This window comes from Chinchilla lanigera, unplaced genomic scaffold (assembly GCF_000276665.1).
Source record: "Chinchilla lanigera isolate Chin_1 unplaced genomic scaffold, ChiLan1.0 scaffold00044, whole genome shotgun sequence".
Lineage (NCBI taxonomy): Eukaryota > Metazoa > Chordata > Mammalia > Rodentia > Chinchillidae > Chinchilla > Chinchilla lanigera.
The window spans coordinates 18397512-18421927 of NW_004955445.1; the positions used below are offsets into that span (position 1 = coordinate 18397512).

A 24416-nucleotide genomic window follows, 5' to 3' on the forward strand; every position below is an offset into this window, starting at 1 on the left:
CCTAGCATGTGGGAGGCTGAGGCAGGAGGACTGCCTTAAATTCAAGGCCACTCTGGACTATATAAGTGAGTTCAAGGCCAGCTTGTACTACATAGTGAAACCCTGTCTCAAAAAAGGGAATGATACTGTAAAAATATAATCATCCACAAGAGATATGCTTGATATATGTTTGAATGAGGAAAAGGAGGCTGTTGAAATACCTGATTCCATTCTTAAAATTAAACAGGCATAGCAAAAGGTCAGGAAGGATATATTCCAAATTATGATTCATAAGTGGTAGAAATGTGAATGGTTTTTATTTTCTATGTTTGGCAAATCTGTAGGTCCTTTGTGCTGTATGGTACATACGCTTTGCTTTGGCAATAATAAATTTTTTTCAAAAATAAAGTGGAACCGTGAGGATGATTGCCCGTAGTGGTGACATTTACAACTTGTAAATATGTATGTTCTGTTTCTGGAACAATTGCCTTTCATTCCCCAGGCTATCATTCCCTGGGTTCACCACTGCGTGCCCTCCTTCCTCTGAATCCTGGGAGGTGTGTGTGCTTATTTTCTGCAGAAGCAGAAGTCAGTTACTGACTTAGCCAAGGCCCCGAGGAAACCCATGACAACCCCATGAGGTGGCCTCCGGCCTTCTGCAGGCTACGGTTTCCAGATGCAGGGAGGTGGGCTGGATTCTTATCTGACTTGGAGGGGAGGGTGGACAGCCTGACTCCACCACGCTGGGTGAGCTCAAGGCACTCACTTGGGGGAAGCTGGGAGCACCTCAGGGATCTAGGGAGATGCCCTCCAGGGCAGCACAAAGTGGGGTTCAACCAGAGCCCACAGGAGAGCCAGGTATGTGGAACAAGGCTCTGTAGATCAACATGTGGTGGCTGCAGGTGTAAATTGCTGGGCGGGCTCTTAATGGTGCTCTAAGAGCTTTGCATCAGTTTATTATGCGTGTGGCTGGCTCACAATGCCTGGGCAGCGCTGATGACAGCCAGGATTCCCAGGGCGGGGAGCTGTTGAGCTGGACTGGGGGACACCTGCTCCGGTCCCTCCACCTGCTCTTCCTCATCTTGGTGCGTGGCACTGCAGTTCACCCAGCTGCTCAGCCTGAACGCTCGATGCCATTGCTCTTTTTCATCTTGCTAGGCAAGCGCTCCTCCACTCCTCCACCGAGCTACGTCCCGTCCTCCAGGGTCATCTCGCTGTTCCTTCCCCTCATGATGCGAATCCAGTCTCCACCAAGTCCTTTCTAAGTGACTCCCAAAGTCCATTTCCGACCCACCGCCTTTTCTCCGTCCCGGCTGAGTCCCAGCCCCACCCCACGCTCCCCAGGCCTGACTCTTGTGCTTGTGATCCATCCCCACCCCTCTACGGGGTCTTTTACAAATGTGCAAATCAGAGCACGTTGCTTCTCAGAGGAGACGGGTCGCTGGCTGCTCACTGCCCTTGGAACACAGCCCAGAAAGCCCCGCTGAGACAGCCCCGTCCTGTCCACAGCCTCTCCCTTCCTGTGCCTCCTCCTCTCCACTCCACCACTTTGGCTCCTTCTGTTCCCCAAACGTGTCAAGCTTGTTCCTGCCACAGGGCTTTTGCCTCTGCGGTGCCCTCTGCAGGGCTCCTCTTCACCTGTCAACCCAAACATCACCTTCTCACTGCTTTGCCTTTAGGTCTCTCTTTGTCCCCCACCCCACCCCCTTTCTGTCTTCCATAGCTTTGATCCTGATGGGATCGCTCTTCATTTCCTACCGTTCTGTCTCCCACTACTAAAGCTCAGTGTCACCCACACCTGGAACATCCCAGCACAAAACACTTGCTCAGTAAAGTCATTAACTTGTTCACTCAACAAGCATTGGTGGAGCAGACCTTTTATACCAGACTGTGCATATCTAGTCCCACCGCAAAACCTCACCACACTGACCCAGCTGGGAAGCCTGGAGTTCAGAGATTGCAAGTGACTCACCAAGGCCTCTCCGTCAGTGAGCCAGGAGCAGGAGGTCCCAGATCTGATCTCTCTGCCCACAAAGCTCCTCCCACCACTAACTCACAAACCAATTGCATGCAAAATTAACCAGTGGCTCCTGAGTGATGCCAGGCGCCTGTGACAGGTCCCCCAAGGTCAGGGCAAGGACGAAGCTGCCAAGGGCCTCAGACTCACCGGGAAGGGGCCGACGTTCGAGTGTATCAGTTGCAGGTGCAGCCTGTGGTAGGAAAAGTGTGACTGAGACCACAGCAGCCTGGCCAGTACGAGCGCCCAGGGCCCACCTCTCCCAGTGTCCCCCCACGTTCTTTCCTCCAGGAGCCTGTGCTTCGGGTGCTGCTGAGCCCATGCTGAGCGGTGCACAGTCCACCCCTTGAACGTCACCCTTCAGGTGTGGGCTGTGCCCTGTGCTGCCCCGTGAGAGCGGTGCCGGGTCCTGTGCTGGAAGTACCGGGGCTGTAGCCCTCAGGTTGTCCAGGAAAACAGGAGGCCACTGCTTGGTTGAAGCCAGCACGGAGGACAGCAGAGCTGAGATGGAGTCAGACCCTAAGGACGTCATCTGGCACCTGAGCCTCTTGCCTGAACGCTTCAGACTTTTCAGTCCCCTGAGCCGCCGTCCCCCCTCACCCTAGGGCCTCGATGGAATTTTAGCAGTGATCTCAGAGAAAGCGGGGAAGTGCAGCCTGCTGTGCTGAGTGTTTCATCCTACTGGATTCCTACCACAGGCCAAAAGGGAACGACTACTGTGCTGTCCTTTTACGTATGAGGAAACTGACACTCAGAGAGGTCCTAACAATTAGCAAAGCAGGATTTCACTCAGGTCTCCTGGACTCCAAAGCCCTGTTGTTTTCAACCGCCCTTAGAGTTAAAAAACTTGCTCTTGTTTACCAAGAGTGGGTGTGCCCAGGCTCCTGGGCCCATCCACGCCCACGCAGCCCTGGGTCCCACCCTCAGACCTGCCCACTTCAGAGTCTGTGCTCAGCCACCGCGCAGCGGGCTCCTCCCAGCTCCTCCGTTTGAGGCCTGAGGGTGAGTCAAGGCAAATTAAACCCACATATTTCCGAAGCAGTAACACTTGTCACAACGATGCCGGGAGAAACGAGCAGCGTGTAAACCTCGGGGGCTGATCTCAGGGTTAAGGACAGCTCTGCTCCAGAGAGAAGGTGGAGACGGTCAGGATGCGGTCAAACAGCAGCGCGTGATGAAGAGGCAGACGCCGGGTCTGAACGCTGGGGTCACCGCCTCGCTCTCCATCTCTCCCCACCTCGCTCGCTCGTGTCTGTCTCCCTGCTAACACGTCCCTCCGTCGGTCTCAATCTCCCTTGCTCTTTCTGTCTCTCTCCAAGACTCTCCTCTCTCTCCCCTCCATGGCTCTCTGCCCCTCTCTCTGTGTCTTCCTCTTTCTGTGTCTCTATTTCTCTTTCTCTATGTGTTCCTCATTTATTCTTGTTTTTTGTTTGTTTGTTTGTTTGTTTTGTTTTGTTTTTTTTGAGACAGAGTCTGATTATGTAGCCCAGCCTGGCCTTGAACTCACAGCAACTCTCCTGCCTCAGCCTCCTGAGTGCTGGGATTACAGCACCATCACATCTGGCTCCTTCTTATTCCTTGAGTGCTTGTTACAGCCTGTGTAGTGTTCCAAGCATTTAGAACATATTAATAGCTCACTTAATTAATCCCCATGATGGTGCTGTTGGTGGAGAATACTTAGCGGGCTTATTTCACAGCTGGGGAAACTGAGGCTTGGTATTTGTCACTTGCTTTTTCAAATGCTGGCAGCCTCCTGTCAGAGCCCATCCTCCTGAGCACATCCTCCAGTGCTGGGATTCAAACCTGGGTTGCACGGCATCCTGGCAAGGGACAGGGTCTGAAGTCCGGGGTCAGGGGCAGAAGCTGGCGTGGGATTTCCTAGTGCCAACAAAGGCCAGGGACACTGGCCCTGGCCGCTGTTGTGCTCAGGGTGGATGGGTCCTCAGCTGACATCTCCCTGCCGTGAGTCCATCCGGGACAGACAGGTGTCCCAGGACGCAGGACTTTAGTGCTAAAGCTGGGACTCTCCCGAGCAGACAGACCGCAGGTCACAAGGTCACATGTCACCTTGACAAGCCACCGACTCTCTGAGCCTCAATTTCACAGTCTGCAAACTGAGGCCAAAATGTGGCAGGTGAACAAAAGCCAGGACAAGGTGCGTGGTACAGGGGAAGGCTCCGGCTCCCCTGTGGCCTCCAGGAGCGCATGGGCAGTCCCCCTCCGTCCCCACGGGCCACTTACTTGTCCATCATGAGCTCTGCCGTGAGTCTGTCAGCGTTGGCACCAACTTCCATGTGTGCGTTCATGCCCTGTGAAATGACAGCCTGGGTGACCTGCCTGACCACGTGTCCGGCCTGGCCAGCTTCTCAAAGCCGGGTAGGGTGGCCCACAGCACCCCAGGAGCACAGAGACTTTGCTCTGTGGCTACTGAGGAGTCCTGGGTGGTCACCAGGTTTGTGGGAGCATGTCTGAGATCCTGGCCACTCGGGGAGGGTGATGGAGGAAAGATCTGAGGACTGCAGTCCAGACCAGCCCCATTCCTGCTGCACTCACTGACTGACCCATTCAGAAAATGCTTACTGCCGGAGAAATGAGGGTGCTCACTTCAGCTGCCGACAGTCTGTGACCTTAAGTGACCCATTCAGAACCCACTTGATCTGTAAAGTGGGGGTAACAGGTCTCCACTTGAAAGTGGGCCTCTGCATGCTCCCCATGGAGAGAGTTTGTGCTCATTTCTAGCGGCCACTGTAGGTGCTACCAATTGCCGGGCAGTGATGGGTGATCAAATGAATGAATAAGTAAATCAACAACGAATGAGAACTTGAACAAGTGAAGGATTAAGCAAATCCACAAGTGGAAGAATAAGTAAAGATATGCATAGATGAATAAATGACGAATGAATAAATAAATGAGCAAATACACAAACGAAGGGCCAATAGAACCAGCATACAAGTAAATGAATTCATGAATAATTGAATAGGTGAATGCATATAGGATCCAGAAAAGGTATAGCATATTTCAAGTCAGCAATTTAATGAATAATTGAACGAATTAATAAGTGGATGAATAAGTGAATGAGCGGGAAAATATGCAAATACCTAACAGACTGATCAAAGATCTGAGTGAATGAATTGGAAACCGTATACGTATTTCAAGCCAAGGAAGGAATGAATAAGTGAGTGAATGAAACAGTGAGTGAATGAATAATTGAATCATAAATAAACAGATACCCAGGGGGTGGCTGTGTGCCTGTGGGAGTTCGGTGGCTTTGGTCTTAGGCTCTGAGTCCCACTCCCCAGACTTGAATCCCCTGACTCCAAGGACAGTGCTCCCCCTGGCCCACACCCAGGAGCAGTTTACCATGCCGAGCATGAAGAGAGACGCCAGGGAGGAGTTGGGGAGGACAGCGAAGGCATGGGCCTGCAGGTTAGGGCTGAAGGTAAGGCCGGTAGGCTGTGTGATCAAGTATGGCGGTGAAGAGGTGGAGAGAACGAGCTGCATGTCCATGCTGGGGAACTCCTGGGACACCTACACACCAGCGGGGACAGCCAACAAAAGAGGTTGTTTTATTAAAATGGTTTCAAATCCCGTCTTGGCCTTCCCTGGCAGAAACACTTCCAGTGTCTTCCCAGGGCTCTGACAACAAATCCAAATGACTTCATGGCCTGGCATCTGGAGCCCTGCTGACCTCATTCCATTAGCCCCTAGCCCTTGTCCTCCATTTCTGAGCACAGGAAACTCTGCCTGGTCCTCATAGGAGACAGCCTGTCTTGTTATCTGAAACCCTTTGCAGTCTCTGTTCCTTCTGACTGAATGTTTGTCCCTCCATTCCTCCTTAGCATGGCTCTTTCCCTTCCTTGAAGTCTGAGCTCAAATGTCACCTCCTCAGAGCAGGAGTGGCTTCAAGGGGATGTAAGGAGGGCCTTGGTGACCTCCTTCCTCTCTCCCAGCCTTTCATCCTCCCCAGGTAAACCCAGCCTGCGGGAAATAATGCGACTATAATGCAAATGCTGCTCCTCCTCCCACCCTAGCGAGGCCTGCCCTCTGTAGAAATTTTCTACAGCTGCCACCATCAGAGAAATTGTGATAAATTGAATGTTTATGCCCTTCCCCACTTAAATTCACACATGAAAGCCCTAGGCTGCAATGCGGCTGTATTTGGAGGTGGGCCCTCTGAGAGAGTGAGGCTAAATGAAGTCATGGGGATGGGGCCCTGAGCTAACAGAACCAGCGTCCTTTTAGGAAGAGACACCAGAACTCTCAGTCTCTGCACCCCCCATACACTGAAGACCCTGCAAGAAGGTGGCAGTCTATAAGGCCAGAAGACAGCCCTTGCCAGAACCCCAATCTTGGTCTTTCAGTCTCCAGAATTAGGAGGAATAAATGCCTGCTGTTTCAACCATACAGCTGAGTGGACTATGGTGGAGGCCTGCCCTATGCCCCTTGTCTAAAGCAAAGGTACCCACCTGTTGGCATCACTTGTCACAGGCAGCACTGTTTTTGTCATTGTCTCATGTACCTGAGGCAGGCATATGGTCTCCTTTGCCAGGTCCCCAGCACAGGGCCCCGGGTGCATAGTGGACATGTGTGAAATGGATGAGTGCCTGGTGGCCCCTTTCACCCTTGGTCAGCCCAGCATCCCTTGTTGTCCCTTGCCCTTCATGCATCCCAGTCCTCCCCAGAGCCCAGGCAGATGGAAGGAGTGAAAGCCCGTTCCTACCTGGGGTAGGAACTGTCCAAGGAAATCGGTGGTCAAGTGGAATGTGGATCGCTTTGGCAGCTGTAGAAAGAGAAAAAAAATGGTCTTGTAGATCAGGAGGTGGAGGCAAATGCTACTTGGGGTGAGAGACTGCATGTGTCACTGGATGATGGTGCCACTGTACAGGACAACAGTCCCCAACCCTCCAACCTCTGCCCGCTACACCAGAAGGAGTGGGCGTGGTCAATGAAGCCTGCCCCGAGGAAGTCTTATCTGCTGTGAACCAATCACAGGACATCCTGTCTCAGTTAGCCCACCTCCACACCCACATCCTCCAATCAGGCCTGCCCCAGGCCACCTACTCCTCACTGCGAGTCCAGTCCCTGTCTCTGAATGCTGAGTCACACACCCGATGGGCCGAGCTGGCTGTCTGAACAGGCTGCCTCTGCAGACGCATCCGAGTGGCCCACACAAAGGAGAGTCTTGGAATCACCTCTACACAGGGCAGTAGCTGGATTGGGATCTGGTTGTGCCTAAAATCTGGTGAGTAGGGTCATTTCTTCATTGTACAGATGGGTAAACTGCGACCCAGTGTGGATAGCAGGCATGAACATGCGATAGGCTGCCGAGGAGGATAGAGAGGCGAGGCTGGGGCTGGGTTACAGCCCGACACGTGAGTGCACGCTCACGCTTGGCGCTCAAATTCACAGCTGCGCCTGCCTCCTGGGCACTGCTACCTCCCTTCATCTTCATGGCGCCCTCTGGAGGCGGAAATGAAACCGCGGTTCCCAGAGGCTAAGTAACTAGCCCAGGGTCACCAGCCTAGAAAGGGATGGACCAGCGTTCAAACTCAGACCTGCCTGACTCTTGGCTCTAGAATCAGCATCTTGGACAAAGCCTCAAATTCACAAGGTCCGCTAGACCCCGACTCCGGGGCATTTCCTCGGGGTTTGTCCCTGGCCGGGCTTTACCATGTTTTTGGTGAGGTTCCATTTCAAGACCCCAGCCTGGTAGTACACAAGCCCGGCTGTGTTGAAGAAGTAGTCAGACACGCCCAGGTACACCATGCGGTCGTGGTCAGGGGGAATGGTCATCACCGGAGGGTCAAAGGGAGGTGGGCTGCGGCCGGCCTGACTGAAAAACTCCCCCTGGGGGAAGAGAGGCAATAGAGTAAGCCAGGGGAAGCCTTGGGGAAGCATAATTCAACAGTCCATCCCAGGAGAAGGCAGTCGAGGACAACAGTCTGACTGAAAGGAAAAACTGATGACCTTGAACTGATAACACATGGTTTGCCTTCTAGGTGACATTGCCATGCGTGCCTCTCTGCCTCCCTGCCACTGTACAGGAGGGGATGCTGAGGCACAGGGACGTGAAGTGACCTGCCTAAGTGACACGGCCGGCAAGTGGCAGAGCCAGGCCCCGAACCTAGGCATGCAGAGTCTGGGGCACACGCCCAGCCATGCTTCTGGCTCTGCCTGTACCTGGCTGACAGAATGGAGCCCATCAAAGAGCAGCCAGACTCCGAGTGCTGTTTCCGCTGTCTGGGGAGCAGAATGGAAAGGAGCTAAACTTTTGTGAGTGTTGTGTGTGTTTGAAACTGATATGTTCTGTGAGTGTTTGTAGGCTGTGTATGTGTACATGTATATTATGTTTCTAGTGAGCAGTTTGGCAACGTGCCAAAATGTAATGGCAAGCTTACAAAAGCAAACCCATAGGTGGATACATATGCTAGGATTCCACATATGTAAAGCTTAAAGGACCATAAAAATATAAAAACATGGACAAGGACACACGGTAATCCCAGCACTTTGCAGAAGAGGCTGAGGTAGAGGGATCCTAAAGATAAGCCCAAATTGGGCAACTTTTTGTTTTTTTTTTTTTGAGACAGGGTCTCACAATGTGGTGTAGGCTGGCCTTAAACTCCCTTAGGAGCCCACGCTGTCCTGAAACTCATGGCAATCCTCCTGTCTCAGCCTCCCGAGTGCTGGGATTATAGGCGTGTCTCACCACGGCCAGCTATGTTGGGCAATTTAGTGAGACCCTGTCTCAAAATTTAAAAAGGCCTGGGATGTAGCTCTCACAGTGAAGGCCCTGAGTTCAATCCCCAGTGCAAGAAGAAGGGCTGCGGGAGAGGAAGGAGGGGAGGAGACTTGCTTTGGTCAGCACGGGTACCTGGTGAGGAGCAGGGAGGTGAGGAAGAGGGGCCTAGGAGTTACTACCACAGTGTTTCACTTTTTAAAATATCAGAAGCAAATATGACAAAATGGGAACATTTCTTAAATCTGGGTGGTGGGTACCTGGGTGTGTAACCTCTAAGTCATCATTATTTAAAATTAATGACCGTGACACCCATGCTACGGAATACCACGCAGCTCTTAAAAATAATACGAGGGACCTCGTTCCCCGTCTGAAACCCGCTTCAATGCACATCATTAAGTAAGAAATGCAAGCTGAAGGACGGTGTGCATCTATTCGTGCAAACACATCCCCAGCAAAATCTAGATGGGCTTTCACCTGTGTGCGTGTGAATGCTTAGAACTTGGGACCTTGGAGGTCAACTTGTGGGTGTTGGCCCTAGGCAGGAGCCCAGAGGAGACAGCCCTTCTCCTGGGCGGGTGCAATTATGTGTTGTTTGACTTGTTTACTCTGTTGCATCACTGAGCTGGCCGTGTGTGGTGTGGTGTAGGCAGGTGTCTCTGGGGAGAGCCTATCTGAGCAGAGGCTGGAAGGGAGCAGGAGAGAGCTGGATGGATGTCGCATGGGAGGAGGATCCTGAGCAGAGGGAACGCGTGAAGCCCTGGCCAGGGGAGACACAGGGAGGGTCAGAAATGGCAGGGAGCCCAGGGTGGCTGCAGGTGGGGAGGGAGGGGCAGGGGGGAGGCAGAGAGAGGGCCGAGGCCTTGTGAGGTTGCTTTTGGAGGCCAGTGAGGAGCCCTTGGTCTGGGGCAGAGGTGTGATCCTCACCTTCAGTGGCAAGTCCAGGCTGTCAGCTGTGGTTATTGGAGCAGTCACCAGACTGTAGTCAATCTCAGCCACCTTGTCTATTTTGGATGTCACTAGAGACAAAGAAGATGGAGAATGAGATGGTTTCCATGACAGCAGCCCTAAGACTGGGCTGAAACTGTAGCTCCGGCTCCATCCCACCTCCTCCAAGGAGGCCTCCTGGACTCCCCTTGGAGGAAACAAACCACATTCCATATCCACAAACACCATCTTAAACCTTTCTTCCAAAAGCTCCAAGATGCATGGCTAAAACACAGAGCCAAGGGGACAGAGAATCCTGGATTTGCATGCAACTCTGTGTGACCTTGGACAAGTCCTTGTACCTCTCCAAGCCACTTTTTGTCAAGATGTAGAGGGCAGATGGTGCCTGGAACTTCCTAGGTGCTGGAGGATTCTTTGAGCAGGTGCTCACCCCACACCTTGCATGCACACAGACTCAGGAGGCAGGGGGTACTGGGCTGTTTGACCCCTGCCAAAGGAATGCATGGCTTTGGCTGCTTTTCCATGTCATTTCCAGATCCACCACAACAGTCTGGCCCAATGCCAGTGGCCAATAGCCTGCTCTGCCCTTCCTGCCCAGGCCCAGGCCTGGCATGCGTACCCTGCCTCCCTCGCCACTCCCTCCTGCCCCTTCTCTCCTCCATCCCCACCCAACCTGACCTGGAAGAGTCTGGATGTCACGCTGCAAGTCAGTGTCCACAGAATTGGTCAGTATCTTGCAGATCTAGGGGGAACCAAAGATGTGATCAGCAAAGGCTTCCTATAGTGGGATACATCCTTTGGGCGGAAGTCCAGGCACTCTGACTTGGTCTGTTTTCTGTTGCTATAGCATAGTACCTGAGACCAGGTAATTTATAAAGAGCAGAGATTCATAAGGACACAGTACTGGAGGCTAGGAAGTCCCAGGGCATGGTGGCAGCATATGCCTGGCATCTAGAGAGGCCTTCTGCTGCACCCTACCATGGCAGAGGACATCACTTAGAGAGACAGCAAGCATACTATCTAGGGTCTCTCTGCCTCTCCTTAGAAAGCCACTAACATCATCATAAGGACCTCACATGCATGACTTCATTTAATCCTAGTCATCTCCCAAAGGTCCCACATCTCAATATCATTAACATATGAATTTGCAGGGTTAAGTTTCCAACACATGAACTTCAGGGGGGACACATTCAGAGTGTAGCACAAGCTTTCCTTTCCTTGAATGTTTTCTTGAAAATCATGTAGCTAATCAAATCTCCTTTTTTCTTTGGCCAAAATCGAGCTCAGAGTCCAATATGCTCTTGGAAACAGTAACTGACTATGACTGCATGACCTATATATCTGCGTTCTGTTTCTTTCTCTAGTATGGAACTTCCCTGATGTGTATTTCTCTTTGCTGTGCTATTGTGTGAGGTTTTTGTTTTTTAATCAGTTTTTGCTGTCTCAGACCCTTCATGGAATGAAGGGGTAAATAAACATGAGGTAGTCCGGGGTCAGCCACAACATTGTTGCTGTGTATGGCCAGAGAACCCTGGCACTGTCCCCATCTGTGCCTCACAAAGGAACAGACACTGGTCACAGCTGAATTTGCCACTGAGGAAGTCACTCCATGTCGGTAGACATTGATTTGCTCACCCATAAAATGGAACATAAGGAGCTCCTCTTTACCTGAAGTTTTGCTTTCCATGGTTTCAGTTCCCGTGGCCAATCATAGTCCAAAAATATTAAGTGGAAAATTCCAGAAATAAACAGTTTTTAAGTTTTAAGTTGTGGCTGTTCTGAGAAGTGTGGTGGAATCTCACATCATCCACCGGAGACACAGATTAGCCTTTTGTCCTGCAGATTCATGCTGTGTACACAACCTGCCCATTAGTCTCTGAGCCATCTCGGGATTCAGATCCACCACTGTTGTATCACAGTGTTTGTGCTCAGATAACCTATATTTGACTTAACAACCCCAGATGTCAAACGCAGTGATGCTGGTGATTTTATTACAATATATTGCTAGGATTGTTCTATTTGGTGATTAGAACAACATATTGTTAATCACTTACTGTGCCTAATTCATAAAATAAATCTTATTATAGGAATGTCTGAATAGGAAAAAGCATGGTTCTGTATAGAGGGTTACGTACTACCGTCAATTTTGGGCACCCTTTTGTTTCAGGGGTGGGGTGGGGGGTGTCTTATAGCGCACCCTTGTGGATATAGGGGGTACTGCCGATTTCCCATTTCCCTTGCGCGGTGCTGCCGTAAGGTGCCCTTACCACATCTTCACCAGGAGGTGGAGCCTCCCTGGGATTTGGGCGCGGCCACTTGTTTCTGACTAAGAGAAAGTAGTTCAACTGATGCTGGACCTCCCAGAGGTGAGGTCATAAAAGGTTGTGCCGCCTCACTTTTGCTCAGGAAATGCTCCCTCTCTAGTCACTCCCTCTGGGCACCCAGTCCCATTCTGTGAGTAACCCAAGCCCTCTGGAGGGCCGTGGGTAGCTGCTTAAGTCAGTAATCCCAACTGGGCTGAGCCCTCAAGGCTTCTCAGCCTTGGCTTCAAAGATCCAAGGTAGGAAGCCTCCTCAGGATTGGGACTGAGCTCTGGAGTCTTTGTAGATGAGGCCCAGATGCTGTGGAGTAGAGGGCGGCTGGGCCCTCCCTGCAGCACCAGGTTCATCTCCTGACCCGAAGAGTCCATGGGCGCCGAGAGCAGCGGTGGCTGTGGGACACCCAGTCTGGGGCTGTTGCTTTGGAAGCAGCTGGACGGCTGGACCCCCGGGCTCAGGCTGCAGCTCTCCCTGCTGCACGGGAGCCGGGCTCTGATGCCTTCCCCCATCTGTACAGCTGAGTGTCTTCCATCCTGGCCTCCAGTGACTGCTGTAGCCCTGGCATGGTGGTCTGCTCTTCTGGAAATGCTGTCACTGCAGTCCTCTGAGCAAGAGCTCATCACGCTCCTCTTCCCGATTCTGAGCCTGAGGACGTCTCACCCGCTCAGTCTGTCTCTCCCCTAGCCTCTCGTGAAACCCAGGCTGGGGATCCCCACAGGACTGAGCCTCGGGGGTCCAGAGTGTTAGCCCACACAGCACTGCATAGACTGTTGCTCCCCATAGACTGCTGGCGCCCAAGTCCTTGTCTCAGCCCCTGCTGGGGGACTCACGTGGGGTCTCCCGCTTCTCCCCCTCTGTGGCCCACACCAGGCCTTGGTTTGCAGCCCAGGCCCAGCTGGAGGAGGGGACGATTGGAGGGAGGAAGGGAGAAGAAGAGGGGCAGTTGGGGGCAGGATTGGGTGCCCCTGAAATGCATTTCTGTCACCTGAGGCTCTGGAAGCGCCAAGAGGATCCAGAGTGTCCTTCTCTGAGGAGCCTGTGCCTCTTCTCCAAGTGGTCTGGGATGAAGGGACAGCAGGGGACAGTGAGCTGTCCCTCAGGCACTGTTGCCTGATGTTGCTCAGCTATCAGGGCCCACAGGTGGCTCCAAACCACAACGCATTCCCTCACCTGGCTGCCTGCGGAGCAAGCTCCTTGTTGCCCCCAACACACGGGCCTTTCAGAGGCCCAGGCTGTCCCCTCAGTCTCCAGCACTCCCAGAATTCCATGAGGGACCTCCAGCTCGCCCCTCCCATCCTCAGGTCTGCTGGCATCACGGCCTTGTTCATGCATCCGCTCCAGCCTGGACTCCCTAAAACCTTGGCCCTGTGCTGATGAAGGCTCTCTGCCTCTGCGACCCGTGGACTGGATCTGATCCCAGCACTGTCACTTTCCCTTTCTCCGGCTCAGTTTGCTCATCTGTGAAAAGGGGGTACTCATGACATCTCTCTCACGGGGGACTTAATGTAGAACATACAGCTTCAAGGCAGGAATCCACGCAGAGTTCTGAGCACAGGGCCAAGTGCGTGGGTAGCACATAGCGTGTGCAGGAAGTCCCCATCGACCTTACCACCCTCAGCATCACCAGTTCCAGCAGCAGCACTTTTGATCTTGGCTGCTATAGTGAGCCGCTATTTGTGGTGCCAAGAAACAACCTAATTGTCTGAGGTGTTCAATAGATTTTACCGCTCTTCTCAGGTGGTTGCCTAACTTTCTAGGAGGTTGAGCTGTGGCGAGGCAGGCTAGAGGGCAAGCACATGGTCTACCGTGTCTTCTCAACTTGACAGCATGCTCATGTCCCCCTTTTACAGATGGAAAAACTGAGATTTAGAAAGGTCAAGTCATTTGCTCAAGGTTTCACAGCTGGCTGTGCAAGGGATTCTGACGCTGAAGCTCATTCCATAATCCAGGCTTATGTCTCTTGACACCCAAGCGTTATTCCTCCTATTTAAAACCTTTGACACAGTATTTTCAGATAGATGATCTCACTGGATAGGTGTCTTCCTACCTGCATTTCACTGCCTTTGATCAGGAAACCAGCATCTCCCACCCTGCACACTGCACAGGCCTCCTCCGTGGTCTTCCTGCCCCACTCCTGGCCCCTCCAGTCTTCCTCCGAGCCGTAAGGGAAATTCTTCTACAGCACAAATCTAGCCAGGCCACTCATGTGCCTGAAATCTTCAGTGGCTCCGCATTGCCCTCTGGAGAAAGCCTAACCTCATCTGTCCTGTGAGACAGGCTCATGTGTTTCCTTGTTAATGGAAAACAGGGCAACGAACGGTCTTTTCTTGGCAGAGGAGGCTGGCTTGGGGTTTTCGGGCATGGGGAAGTTGGAGAGCGCCAGCCTGTGCCAGTCCCTTGTCCCGGTTCCAGCTTCAAGGCGAAGGTCACAGTGGGGCGTTGGCCAAAGCCCTGCTTCGGGCTCTGTGCGTGGCTCATGGTCTGTGTGGCAGCAGCAGGTGGGGTGGACACAGTGTCCTCTACGAGGGGACGGGGCGTAGCTCAGGCAGCACGGAGAGGCTACGATGGCTGTGGATTGGGAAGCGGCCCTTCTGGTCTCTCAGGTTCCTCAGTAAAATGCACACGCGCCCAGCTTGAGGAGCCAGATTTGTGATTTCAGAGGGCCACAGGGGCTGCCAATGGGGTCAGGGTCAAGAGCAGAGGGGTCCCTAAGGCTGGAGGGACATGGCTCCCAGAACTCTCCTGCCATGGCCGCGGGCAAGACCCGGTCCCTCTTACCTTCTTGTTCAAGGTCTTTAGGAGCAAAGAATCAACTTTCTTGCGGAAGAGACGGACCAGCCACCTGGAGATTGACACGCAGGGACATATATAAGACTACCAGGGATAGCCGGGCTGGATACAGGAGGCCAGCACCTCTGGGAAGCCACCCTCCCTCCTCCCCAGAGGTCCTGGCACCCTAGCCCCTGCGCTCCGACCGTACACAACCCATACCCATTTCCCCGCTTGTCAGTGAATTTCTTTTGCTGCATGGTCAGGTCCTGGCCAGGCCCTGTCTTCCTCCTCTCCTGCATCTGCACTTGTCTTCACACACCACCCCCACCGCCTGCCTTAGCACCCCTGTGACCTCTGCCTCCTCCCACCGCAGTGCCTTTGCCCAGGCTGCGCCTTCTGACTAAATCACCCGGCCCCCAACAGCTACCCGATTAACTGCTACTTATTCTTTTCACTTCACTTCAAATATCATTCATGGAGGAAGCACCGGGCAGCTCTCGGACTGAACCCCAACCTCCTGCTCTATGTTCATAGCACTCTGCATCTCTGTTTCTTCGTTCTTATCTCCTTTTGTAATTACAGATGAACCATTCACTGATTCAGCATTGGGAGGACTGTTTGCCTTCCCTGCTGGGCTGTGTGGCTGACGGCCTGGGGCAGAGCCCTGGACTCGGACACTCACAGCTACAGAAAGAGGTCACTGCTCTCCTTTCTGGGCCTTGGTTTCTCCCTGAAAGTGACCTAGTAAAAGACCAACTTCACGGAGTCCTGGTGCGCTGCATGCAGTGACAAATGTGCTAAAAGTGCTTGGCACACAGGGAGCCTCTGATCAAGGCCACTTGGGGCCAAGTTTGTATCGGTGGCTGCTGGTCCTGAGTGGGCCGTGCAGGCCTGGTGCAGGTGCTTCCCGGAAGATGTTTAGGGAATGGGCAGATGTGGGCTGCAGATGTGGGGTGAGGATGGGCCCACGCAGTGCAGACAGAAAGTGCCTTGCAGGAGTGGGGCTGCGGAGAATCCTCAGTGCCCGGTGAGGATCGACTGAGGAAATTAGGCCTAGGGGCTGGGACTGGCCTCCTTCACCTGTGGCCCTGGCCTGCCCTGGTGGACCTGCTCCTCTCGGTCCCTCCCCGCACCCACAGCCCAGGAGAACCTACCCCAGTACCCCTTTGCTGTTGGAGATGTGCAGGCGGACCTTGCTGATGGAATTGCTGCATGTGGAGCAGGCAATGGTGACGCGGCCGGAGGCAGGGTTGCTGTCCAGCTTCAGATCAGCCGAGATGGAGATGCCTTCTACCCTCAGGACAAAGTCGCCACTGGCTTTGCTGAAGGGAAACAAAGAGAAGTGAGGCAGAAGGCAGACTCCCGTTCCCATCGCTGCTCACACGTCTCACGAGCGCCAGAAGGTGCATCTCGATCTTATCCCCACTGCAGGGCGGAGGTGGTGGCAGAGAAGACGCAGATTGCCCATGGTCACGTAGGACAGACCTCTCGGGTCAGGATGCCAGTGTGAAGTCCAAACCCATGCCTGCCCGGCAGACGCGGTTCTCAATGCCCACCTCACGGTCTGCTGTGTGGTGCTGGGCTTGTTTCTTAACTTCTCTGAGCTTCCGTTTCCTCAGATCCTAGGCCAGCAGGCAGACACCAGAATGAATGTGTCATTTGCCACTAAAAATTTGAATGTTTGAGGCCAATGACTTTCATCCTTTCTGTACCATCGATTAATGAATGAGGTTAATATCTGCTTTCTCGGTGAGGGGGATGAGTTTGGGTGAGACTGTGCACATGGAGGTACTTCACTAACTCCTCCATGGTGTGATGAAGTATTGTTATTATTTTTTGATCAATGAGGGAAATGATAGATACAAAAGTGCCCAGGTTGTGCAATCCTTACTGTGGGGAGCAGGCTGACCCTTAGTTCTTGTAAGGGAGGCTGACCCACCCCTTCTCTTCACCCAGTGTGGCTTCTCCTGCATTTTCTCTTCTATTTCCCCATGCAGATGTTTTCAAAGTGAGGTTCAGTCTGAGCCATCATTATTACGGAGCAGGCTCATTGTGGGGACACCCCAATACTTAGATTCAAAGCTGCAGCTCTCATGATCTGCCCCAATTCATCATGCTTCCCGCACCCACACCCTTGACATTTCCTGTCTTAGGGGAGGGGTGTATTTCTTTGCTCTTGGCTTGGAGTTGGCCATGCGACATGATTTGACTGATGCTATATGAGTAGAAGTGACCATGGGCCTTTTCTGAGACAAGGCCTTAAGAGGACCTGCATGTTCCTCCTGCCCTTTTTTGTACCTTTGCTGTCACATATGGTCTGGGTAGTTTTTTTTTTTTTTTTGTCTTTTTGAGACAGGGTCTCACTATGCAGTTCAGGCTGGCCTTGAACTCACTTTGTAGCCCAGGCTGGCCTCGTACTCACAATGATCCTCCTGCCTCAGCCTCCCAAGTGCTGGGATTACAGGCATGCACTACCACACCCAGCAACGGTCTGATGGGTCCATGGAAGAGGAGCAGAGCCTCTTCAGCTAGGCCCACCCTAGATCAGCAGAACCCTAGGTGACACAAAGAACATACGATGATAACATGATTGTTGCTTGAACCACTAAGATTGGGATGTTTTGTTACACAGCAATAGCTAGCTGACAAAGAGGGTAAATGAAAGGTCCGGCTCAGGCTCAGCTTTCCCTTCCAAGCCACATGCATCCATTCAGCCTTGCCATGTCCTATATTGGGATGTGGACCAAGGCTTATGCTGATTCAAGTGACAAATTCCTCCACAAAACCTCTGGTAACAAGAGGTCATGGGAAGGCAAAAATTGAGCACTCCTCATACCCTGGATCTAATCACTTCCAAACAGCACCAAGGGTTCACCCCACAAAGCCCAGGCATGCAGACATACAAGAAATTCTTTTTGGCATCCCATTTTCCACTGATAATGACATGGGCATTGCTGATGGAGAGTTGAAGGCCCACGTTGGGCTGCAGTCTTATCTGGTGACTGGGAAGCTGGAAATTGAGGACATTCATCCTGCAAAGGAGAAAAGTTCAATCAGCTTCCTGGGTGTCTGCACCAGGACTTGGTTAAACCCTTCCCCATATCTACTCCATGAGGAGCCAGACGCTCTGAGAGCAGCCTTGGCGAGCATGGGGTGTTGGTGTGGTTTGGCCTTTGAAGGAAGACACATTTGTATTCACATCCCCCACTTTTGTTGTGCTTTCCTGGACCTACATTTTACTGCCCTGAGCCTCAGTCTCTCCCCTGTAAAGTGGGCGCAGTCATCTCTCTTGCAGGCTGTGTGACTATAGGTGGAGATAACAAATGCTAAACTCCTGACTACAGGCTCCACAAAGGGCCAGAGTGTTTCTGTTTTGTTTCACTATTGTAGCCCAGAGGCTGCTGTGTCAGACACAGAGTCAGAGTTCAGAATATCTGTTGAGTGAATGGGGTATAGAATTCTGGAGGTGACGTCTGCAGGCTTTCTGTCCAGGGTCCACAGGCCCTTTTTTATGGTAACAGACCTACCATTCTACTTTAGGAAGCTGCTCCTCCTGGCTGGTGAATGCCACTCCCAAGAGATTTGACTTTACTGTACCTCTGTCTTCAGGGCTGGAACTTGTGACTCAGGTTTTTTGTTTTTTTTTTTTTGTATGGGGAATCAAACTCAGCACCTCATGCTTGCCAGACGGGGAAGCTATATCTCCAGCCCCAGGACTCAGGTTTAGCCAACTAGTGTACTGTGTTTTTTTGGCCTCAGTGATCAGTTCAGGGGCATGTACAGAACCTGCAATGGACCAATCAGATTGAACCTAAGGGCTTCTGCTTGAGTCGGAAGGCGAAAATGCTCTCCTTCCAGGACTTAGTGCTGAGATGAAGCAAGAGTTGTTGGTGGCTGTCTTGTCTCTGGAGGGCCACTCTGCTGAGAACTAGGCTTCTCCAAGGAAGCAGTGTTGAGAGAGATACCGGATCGATGGCATTTGAGCCTGGCTCAAACTGAAACTGAAGCCAGGCTATGCCAGGGGCTCTTCAGTCACATGAGCCGATGAATTCCAGTTTGGGCCATTTGGGGTTAGGTTTTCTGTCCTTGAAACTGCCTCAGAGTCCTCACTGATAAATGGAGCATGCGCAGAGTTCGAGAGCTCATGACGGCTCCCCAGGGAGGCGCAGGGAGTTCGGGAAAGGCAGATTCTGTGGCTTCCTCCAGAGCCTCACCTGTAGAAGCTGAAATATCCGTTCCCCAAAAACTTCATCTTGAAGCTTCCCGAGATGTTGGGCAGTTTGATGTTCTCCAGCCTCTTCTGCAGCACAGGTATCTCCTGCTGGCAGACTGAGAGCAGAATAGAGCGAGAGATGGTCAGAGGCGCAGCCACCGGGTCTCTGTCCATAGCGGGGACAGTGGGACTGGAAGGGTCTACATCAGGGGTCTGTGACAGTTTTCCATAGAGGGCCAGACGGTGAATATGTTCAGTGTCGTGTTTCACACCATCTCTGTCACAGCCATGCCACTCTATGTCACTGGGCGCAAGTAGTCGCAGACGCGATGTAAGTGAATCAATGTGGCCATGTTGCAATGCTTTATTTACAGACACTGCATTTGCATTTCAGATAGTGTTCACGTGTTGGGAGGTATTATTCTTCTTTTATTTTTTTCAGCCGTCTAACAACATACGAACCATTCTTAGCTCACAGGCCATCCTGAAATGTGCAGCAGCCCACGTTTGGCCAAGGTTGCTGGTTTATTGACCCTTGGCTTAAAATATCATCTCCCCACAAAACCCAGTCATGCATCCTATGAGTATCTCTTGCACACCTACTCCTTGCCTCACTCTGTGCTGTGCAACCTGACTTTTCAACTCTCCACAGGACCTTTGTACATGCTGTTTCTGGCTTTCCTCCATGTTCACCTGGTCAATGTCTAGTCACTTCCTCTGGGAACCTTTCCTGATCCAGTAGATGGAGAAACCCCCTTGTTATCATTTTCACAATGCTGTGGACAGACATCTCCTTTGGAGTCTCCATTACTGTTTGTAATTATGCATTTATTATTATTATTATGTGACTCTGATTAATGTGTCTCTCCCTTGCTAGATGTAAGCCCCCTGAGGTTATCGGCAATGTCAGTTTTATTTATTAATGTGTCTCCTACATTTTCCACCATGCCTGGCACTTAATATTTGTTGGATAAATAAATGAATGCCCCAAAGGCAACAATTTTATCATCAGTTATTATGTAGCTCACAGCATCAAAGAACCAATTAACAGGCAAACACACTATCTGAGAAGGATAAACAGTAAAAAACGGGGAGATTACTAGCCGGGCTTCTGGTTTTCCAAGAGCCTATTTGGAAACAACAACAATAATGACGATAACAGACTATATCAAGCTCTTTCTCTGTGTCAGGCACTATTCTAGGTTGCGTACCTCTGTCAAGTTACTGACTCTAAACAATCCTAGGAGGGAGGTCCTGTTACTTTCCCATCTCATGGATGGGGAAGCTGAGGCTCAGAAAGGCAACATGCTTTAAGACTGCACAGCTGGCAAGTGGGGGAGCACGATTGGAAGTCAGGTGTTCTGGTCCCAGAGCCCATGTCCTGAGTAACACTGCATATGCGGTCACCTCCAGAGAGGAAACAGATGTGGGATGGGGAGCTGGGGATTTAGCTCAGCAGCACAGCACCTACCTGGTAAGCGCGAGGTCATGAGTTTGATTCCCGGTACCGGAAAAAACAAACAAACAAACAGAATGTGGGATGGCCAGGATCTGGGTCTCCAGTGCAGTGCCAAAGGCCCACAGTAGCTTCTGCAGGCACTGGAAAGCCACTGAATAGTATTGGGAGAGCGGGATGATACCTGAACACATTTGCTGCGTTTCAGAAACACTCACTCTGATTGCCACATGGGGTACGAGCAGGAGAGGAAACTGAGGCAGCTATGACTGAGCACCAGGATTTCTGGGCTTAAAGCCCTCAGCTGAACAGCTGATCACAGGAAGCCTGCAGGAGCACCCAGGCTCGGAGCTGGAACATACTCCTTCCTCCTGGGTCAGGTGGGGCCTCTGTCCACACCCATGGCATCCTGAGCTGTCCTGCCTGGGTGAGAACTTAAGAGTCGGGTGCCAGGTCGCTCTGAGTCCTGCCCTGCTAGTCTCCACTGGTGCATCAGCGCCTGGGCGTCTGCCTGGGCCTTGGTCTGATTTCCTGGGTTTGGGTTTCCCCACAGCGCTGCAGTCCATCTTTCTTCCACCAAGAGGCGCCAGCGAGCCATGCTGGGGCTGGCAGATAAACGGGAGCGCCAGATCAGGCTGCCCTCTCTCACTGCCCTCTCTGAGCCTGCGTCGTGGGGTCGGATTCGCTCACCTGTGACTGTCGATGGTAACAGTGTGTCCCAGCCAGCACTGCTGTGAGGCTAAGGGAGACCGCGTGGGTAAAGCTGCTAGACAGAGCCTGGCCCAGGGCATAGCAGGCCAGCCGCCTTTCTGTCCCCTGTCTGGGCCTGGAGGAGCAGCCTGGACAGCACTCTCTGGGTCACCCAGGGGGTGCGGTGCACAGTGTGCCTGCCGGCCCCGCACTAAGGAGGGCCCTCTCTGCTCTCCCCTCCCCCGCCCTGCCTCCTCTGCCTGGAGACGCAAATACCAAGGCTGAGAGCCGGCTTTGGAAAGAAGAGATGGGCCTAGAAGCCCGAGTTTGGGAGCGGGTAGAACGAGGGGAGCATGAGGACCCTCACAGGACTGGACACTGAACGTGGGGTCCTCTAGATAGGTGCTCCGGTCCCAGCTCTGCCTCTTGCCAGTCCTGCGATCGTGGGCCACTCACCTTGCCCCAGTTTCCTCCTATGTAAAACAGGGGTGAGGGAGCCTACCTTGCAGAGCTGTGAGATGCCAGGCACTGGATTTAAAGGGCTGCACACAGGACGTGCTCACAGCGTGCTCTTCAAGGGTGGGAGAGGAGAGAAGGAAGGCACCAATTACCGTAGTCCAGACCCTTCTGGGAGATCCTGATCACGAAGCCAGGGTTGATGGTCACAGTCAGGGCTGTGCCCACGGTGGCCAGCACCACGAGGGTTGCCCATCTCAGTGTGTTGTCCTGGTCTCTGGCCATGTCCTCCGGTGTCGGCCAAGCTGCCACAACCTGCAGGCCTTGGAGGAGAGCCAGAGAACTATAAAGGAGCCAGCTGGGGAAATACACGTCAGAAAGTGTGGAAAGCAGGAAGGAACCTGGTGTGGGGGCAGAGCGGGGAAAGCAGCTGCGGTTCCCCGGGGGAGAACATTCTACAATTCCGGAGGCAGCCCCAGGGTGTCCCTGGGAGCCTTGAACGCATGTGTGCATGTGCTGTGCGTGTGTGTGCACGCGTGTGGGTTGGAGCCTCTGGGCCTGTTTCCTCTTCCTAAGCAACCCATCCTCAATTCTTCCTTTTTTTTTTTTTTGTCTTTTTGAGACAGGGTCTTGCTATGCAGTTTAGGCTGGCCTTGAGCTCACTTTGTAGCCCAGGGTGGTCTTGAACTTGCAATGATCCTCCTGCCTCAGCCTCCCGAGTGCTGGGATTACAGGTGTGCGCCACCACACCTGGCAATCCTTCCATTTAAGGACTGCCCCCCCATGCAACACTGAGAATTGAACCTAGAATCTTCACACTGAGCTACAATCTCAGCCCTTAAACAACAACAACAACAACAACTGTATTTTGAGATAGGGATTAAATTTCTCTGGCTGGGTTCAATTTGTGATTTTCCTGCCTTGGAGGCCTCCCAGGGTGCTGGGATTACAGCGACACCATCTCACCAGCTGACTTCTTTTGCACTTTTTATTTTTTGGAGACAGGGTCTCACTATGTAGTTCAGGCTGACTTTGAATTTGCTATGCAGCTCAGGGTGGCCTTGAATTCATGGCAATCCTCCTGCTTCAGCCTCCCAAGTGCTAGGATTACAGGCATGCACCATGCCTGGCCCAACTGACTTCTAGAAGCTGTGTGGTGGGTATAGTTGAGTTTATTAGTCTTTCTATATTGGATTTCTTTGGTATTTTCCACAGTAAAACATTTAAGAAAATGTAACTTTCGGCATTTTCTTGTCCCAGGGGGCAGTGGTAGTAATGACTAAGTGCTCTAGCTTTGGAATCTAGTTCCATGGTTGCTCTCATGGGTTACTGTGAACACTGAAAGGGGTTTAAATCAGGTAAAACATTCAGCACAATGTCCCGCTATATGCAACTATTAATGTTACTGACTTCAAAAGTCACTCGTATTCCTTGACCAAATTTTAAGAAAGATCAAGAGAATAAAAAGTCATGTACAGGTACACCCTTCACTTAGGAACTCAATTCATTCCCGAGGCCTGGTTGTAACTCAGGGTGTCAGTTGGAGGCTCAGGCTCCTCTACACAGCCTTCAAAGTCTCTCTCCTGTACACAGGCAGATCTCAGCATCCTTAGAGAGACAGTGGCCCAGGATTTCTCAATGAACCCCTCACAGGACAGGATGCTGTAGTGTTTCTTCCAGACTCTTTAAGGGTTCAGTATGTATCTGAGACCATCTGGAAGCACAAGCGGCCGGCATTCGAGCCATAACTCAAGACTTCAAAATTCTGGTCCTAACCCAAGTTGTTCGTGTGTCAGGCAGGTCGTAATTCGAGGGTCATCCGCTGTACATGAAATCCCTTCCTCAAGAAACAAACAGAAATGTATTTTGCAATATTACTTCTCTCCTCTTCCCACCTGTTTATTTATTTGTACCGGGAATTGAACTCACAACCTCGTGCTTGCCAGGTAGGCGTTGTGCCGCTGAGCTATATCCCCAGCCTTATGTATTAATTATTATTATTATTATCAATATTTGGAAAGCATTCATAGATGGCCCTGTTTGCTTTTCTAACAAACAAAAATGGGGTCACACTGGTCAGTTTTGCAAAGTTCCCTTTTATCAGTAAACAACATGTGGTGAACCTTCTCCCCAGCGTTAAATGTTTTATTGCTTCCTTACAGCTTTCTTAGCCAACCCTCTGTTTTCCTACATTTCCTCCTGTTCTTTTGACCTGTGCGGATCCTGAGGCTGGATGAGGAAAGGGGTTCTTCCCACTGGCACTCAGCAGGTCAGCAGAGCTGCCATCATATCCGGCCCCAGCCTGAGTGCTCCAGAACCTCACCAAACCCCAGCTTTGCAGACCAATGGTGTGGGTCTGCTCTGCCCTATCCCTCCCACTTCTGCAGCCTCAGCCTCTGGGTGGGTGGGAACCCTGGGAGGGGTTCCCCATCTCCATGGTGATGAGAGGGCGGGATGGCCAGCTTCTCTCCTGCTGAGTCCCCATCAGTCCCCTGGTGCTCTGTCTCCCTGACTCTGATTTTATGAAAGTCTAATGAAGCCTGCTGAGCTGCAGGATGTGAGACCTTCTGAGCTGTTTTTCCCCTTTGCCTTCACACGGTTCTAAAAGGGTCTCCTGTTCCTGCCTGCAACACTGGAAGCCTATGGCTTGCTGAACACGAGAACAGTGCCCTGTACCCAGCGTGTGCCAGATGCTTTACCTGCACTGTCTCCAAGGTTATAAAGAACCCACAGGCGAAGGGTGATTACACTCCGTCTTGGAGATGAGGAAACTGAGTCCCACAGTGATTTAGGCACTGTCACAGTCACTGCCATTCAGGGAGAGAAGCTTT

General features: G+C 52.0%; 1 protein-coding gene and 1 long non-coding RNA gene across 5 annotated transcripts in view; one reads left to right on the top strand and one right to left on the bottom strand.

The window, feature by feature from the left end:
- Positions 1–24416, bottom strand: part of Bpi (bactericidal/permeability-increasing protein) — a 40095-nt gene that overhangs the window by 3658 nt on the left and 12021 nt on the right. For all 4 annotated transcript variants that reach the window (XM_013518376.1, XM_013518374.1, XM_013518375.1 and 1 more), the window contains 12 exons: positions 21741–21908; positions 18985–19099; positions 17674–17802; positions 15925–16092; positions 14777–14840; positions 10359–10422; positions 9660–9751; positions 7667–7843; positions 6717–6776; positions 5357–5524; positions 4238–4305; positions 2147–2189 (listed from right to left, as the gene is read on the bottom strand). In XM_013518376.1, coding sequence (XP_013373830.1) covers positions 2147–2189; positions 4238–4305; positions 5357–5524; positions 6717–6776; positions 7667–7843; positions 9660–9751; positions 10359–10422; positions 14777–14840; positions 15925–16092; positions 17674–17802; positions 18985–19099; positions 21741–21870 — 1278 coding nt within the window. In that variant the 5' untranslated portion in view covers positions 21871–21908. The remainder of the gene's footprint in view (positions 1–2146; positions 2190–4237; positions 4306–5356; positions 5525–6716; positions 6777–7666; positions 7844–9659; positions 9752–10358; positions 10423–14776; positions 14841–15924; positions 16093–17673; positions 17803–18984; positions 19100–21740; positions 21909–24416) is intronic.
- LOC102012697 overlaps positions 6982–24416 on the top strand; it is a 35925-nt gene continuing 18490 nt past the window's right edge. The window contains exons 1-2 of the long non-coding RNA XR_262357.2: positions 6982–7238; positions 7996–8269. This is a non-coding gene — a long non-coding RNA (uncharacterized LOC102012697). The remainder of the gene's footprint in view (positions 7239–7995; positions 8270–24416) is intronic.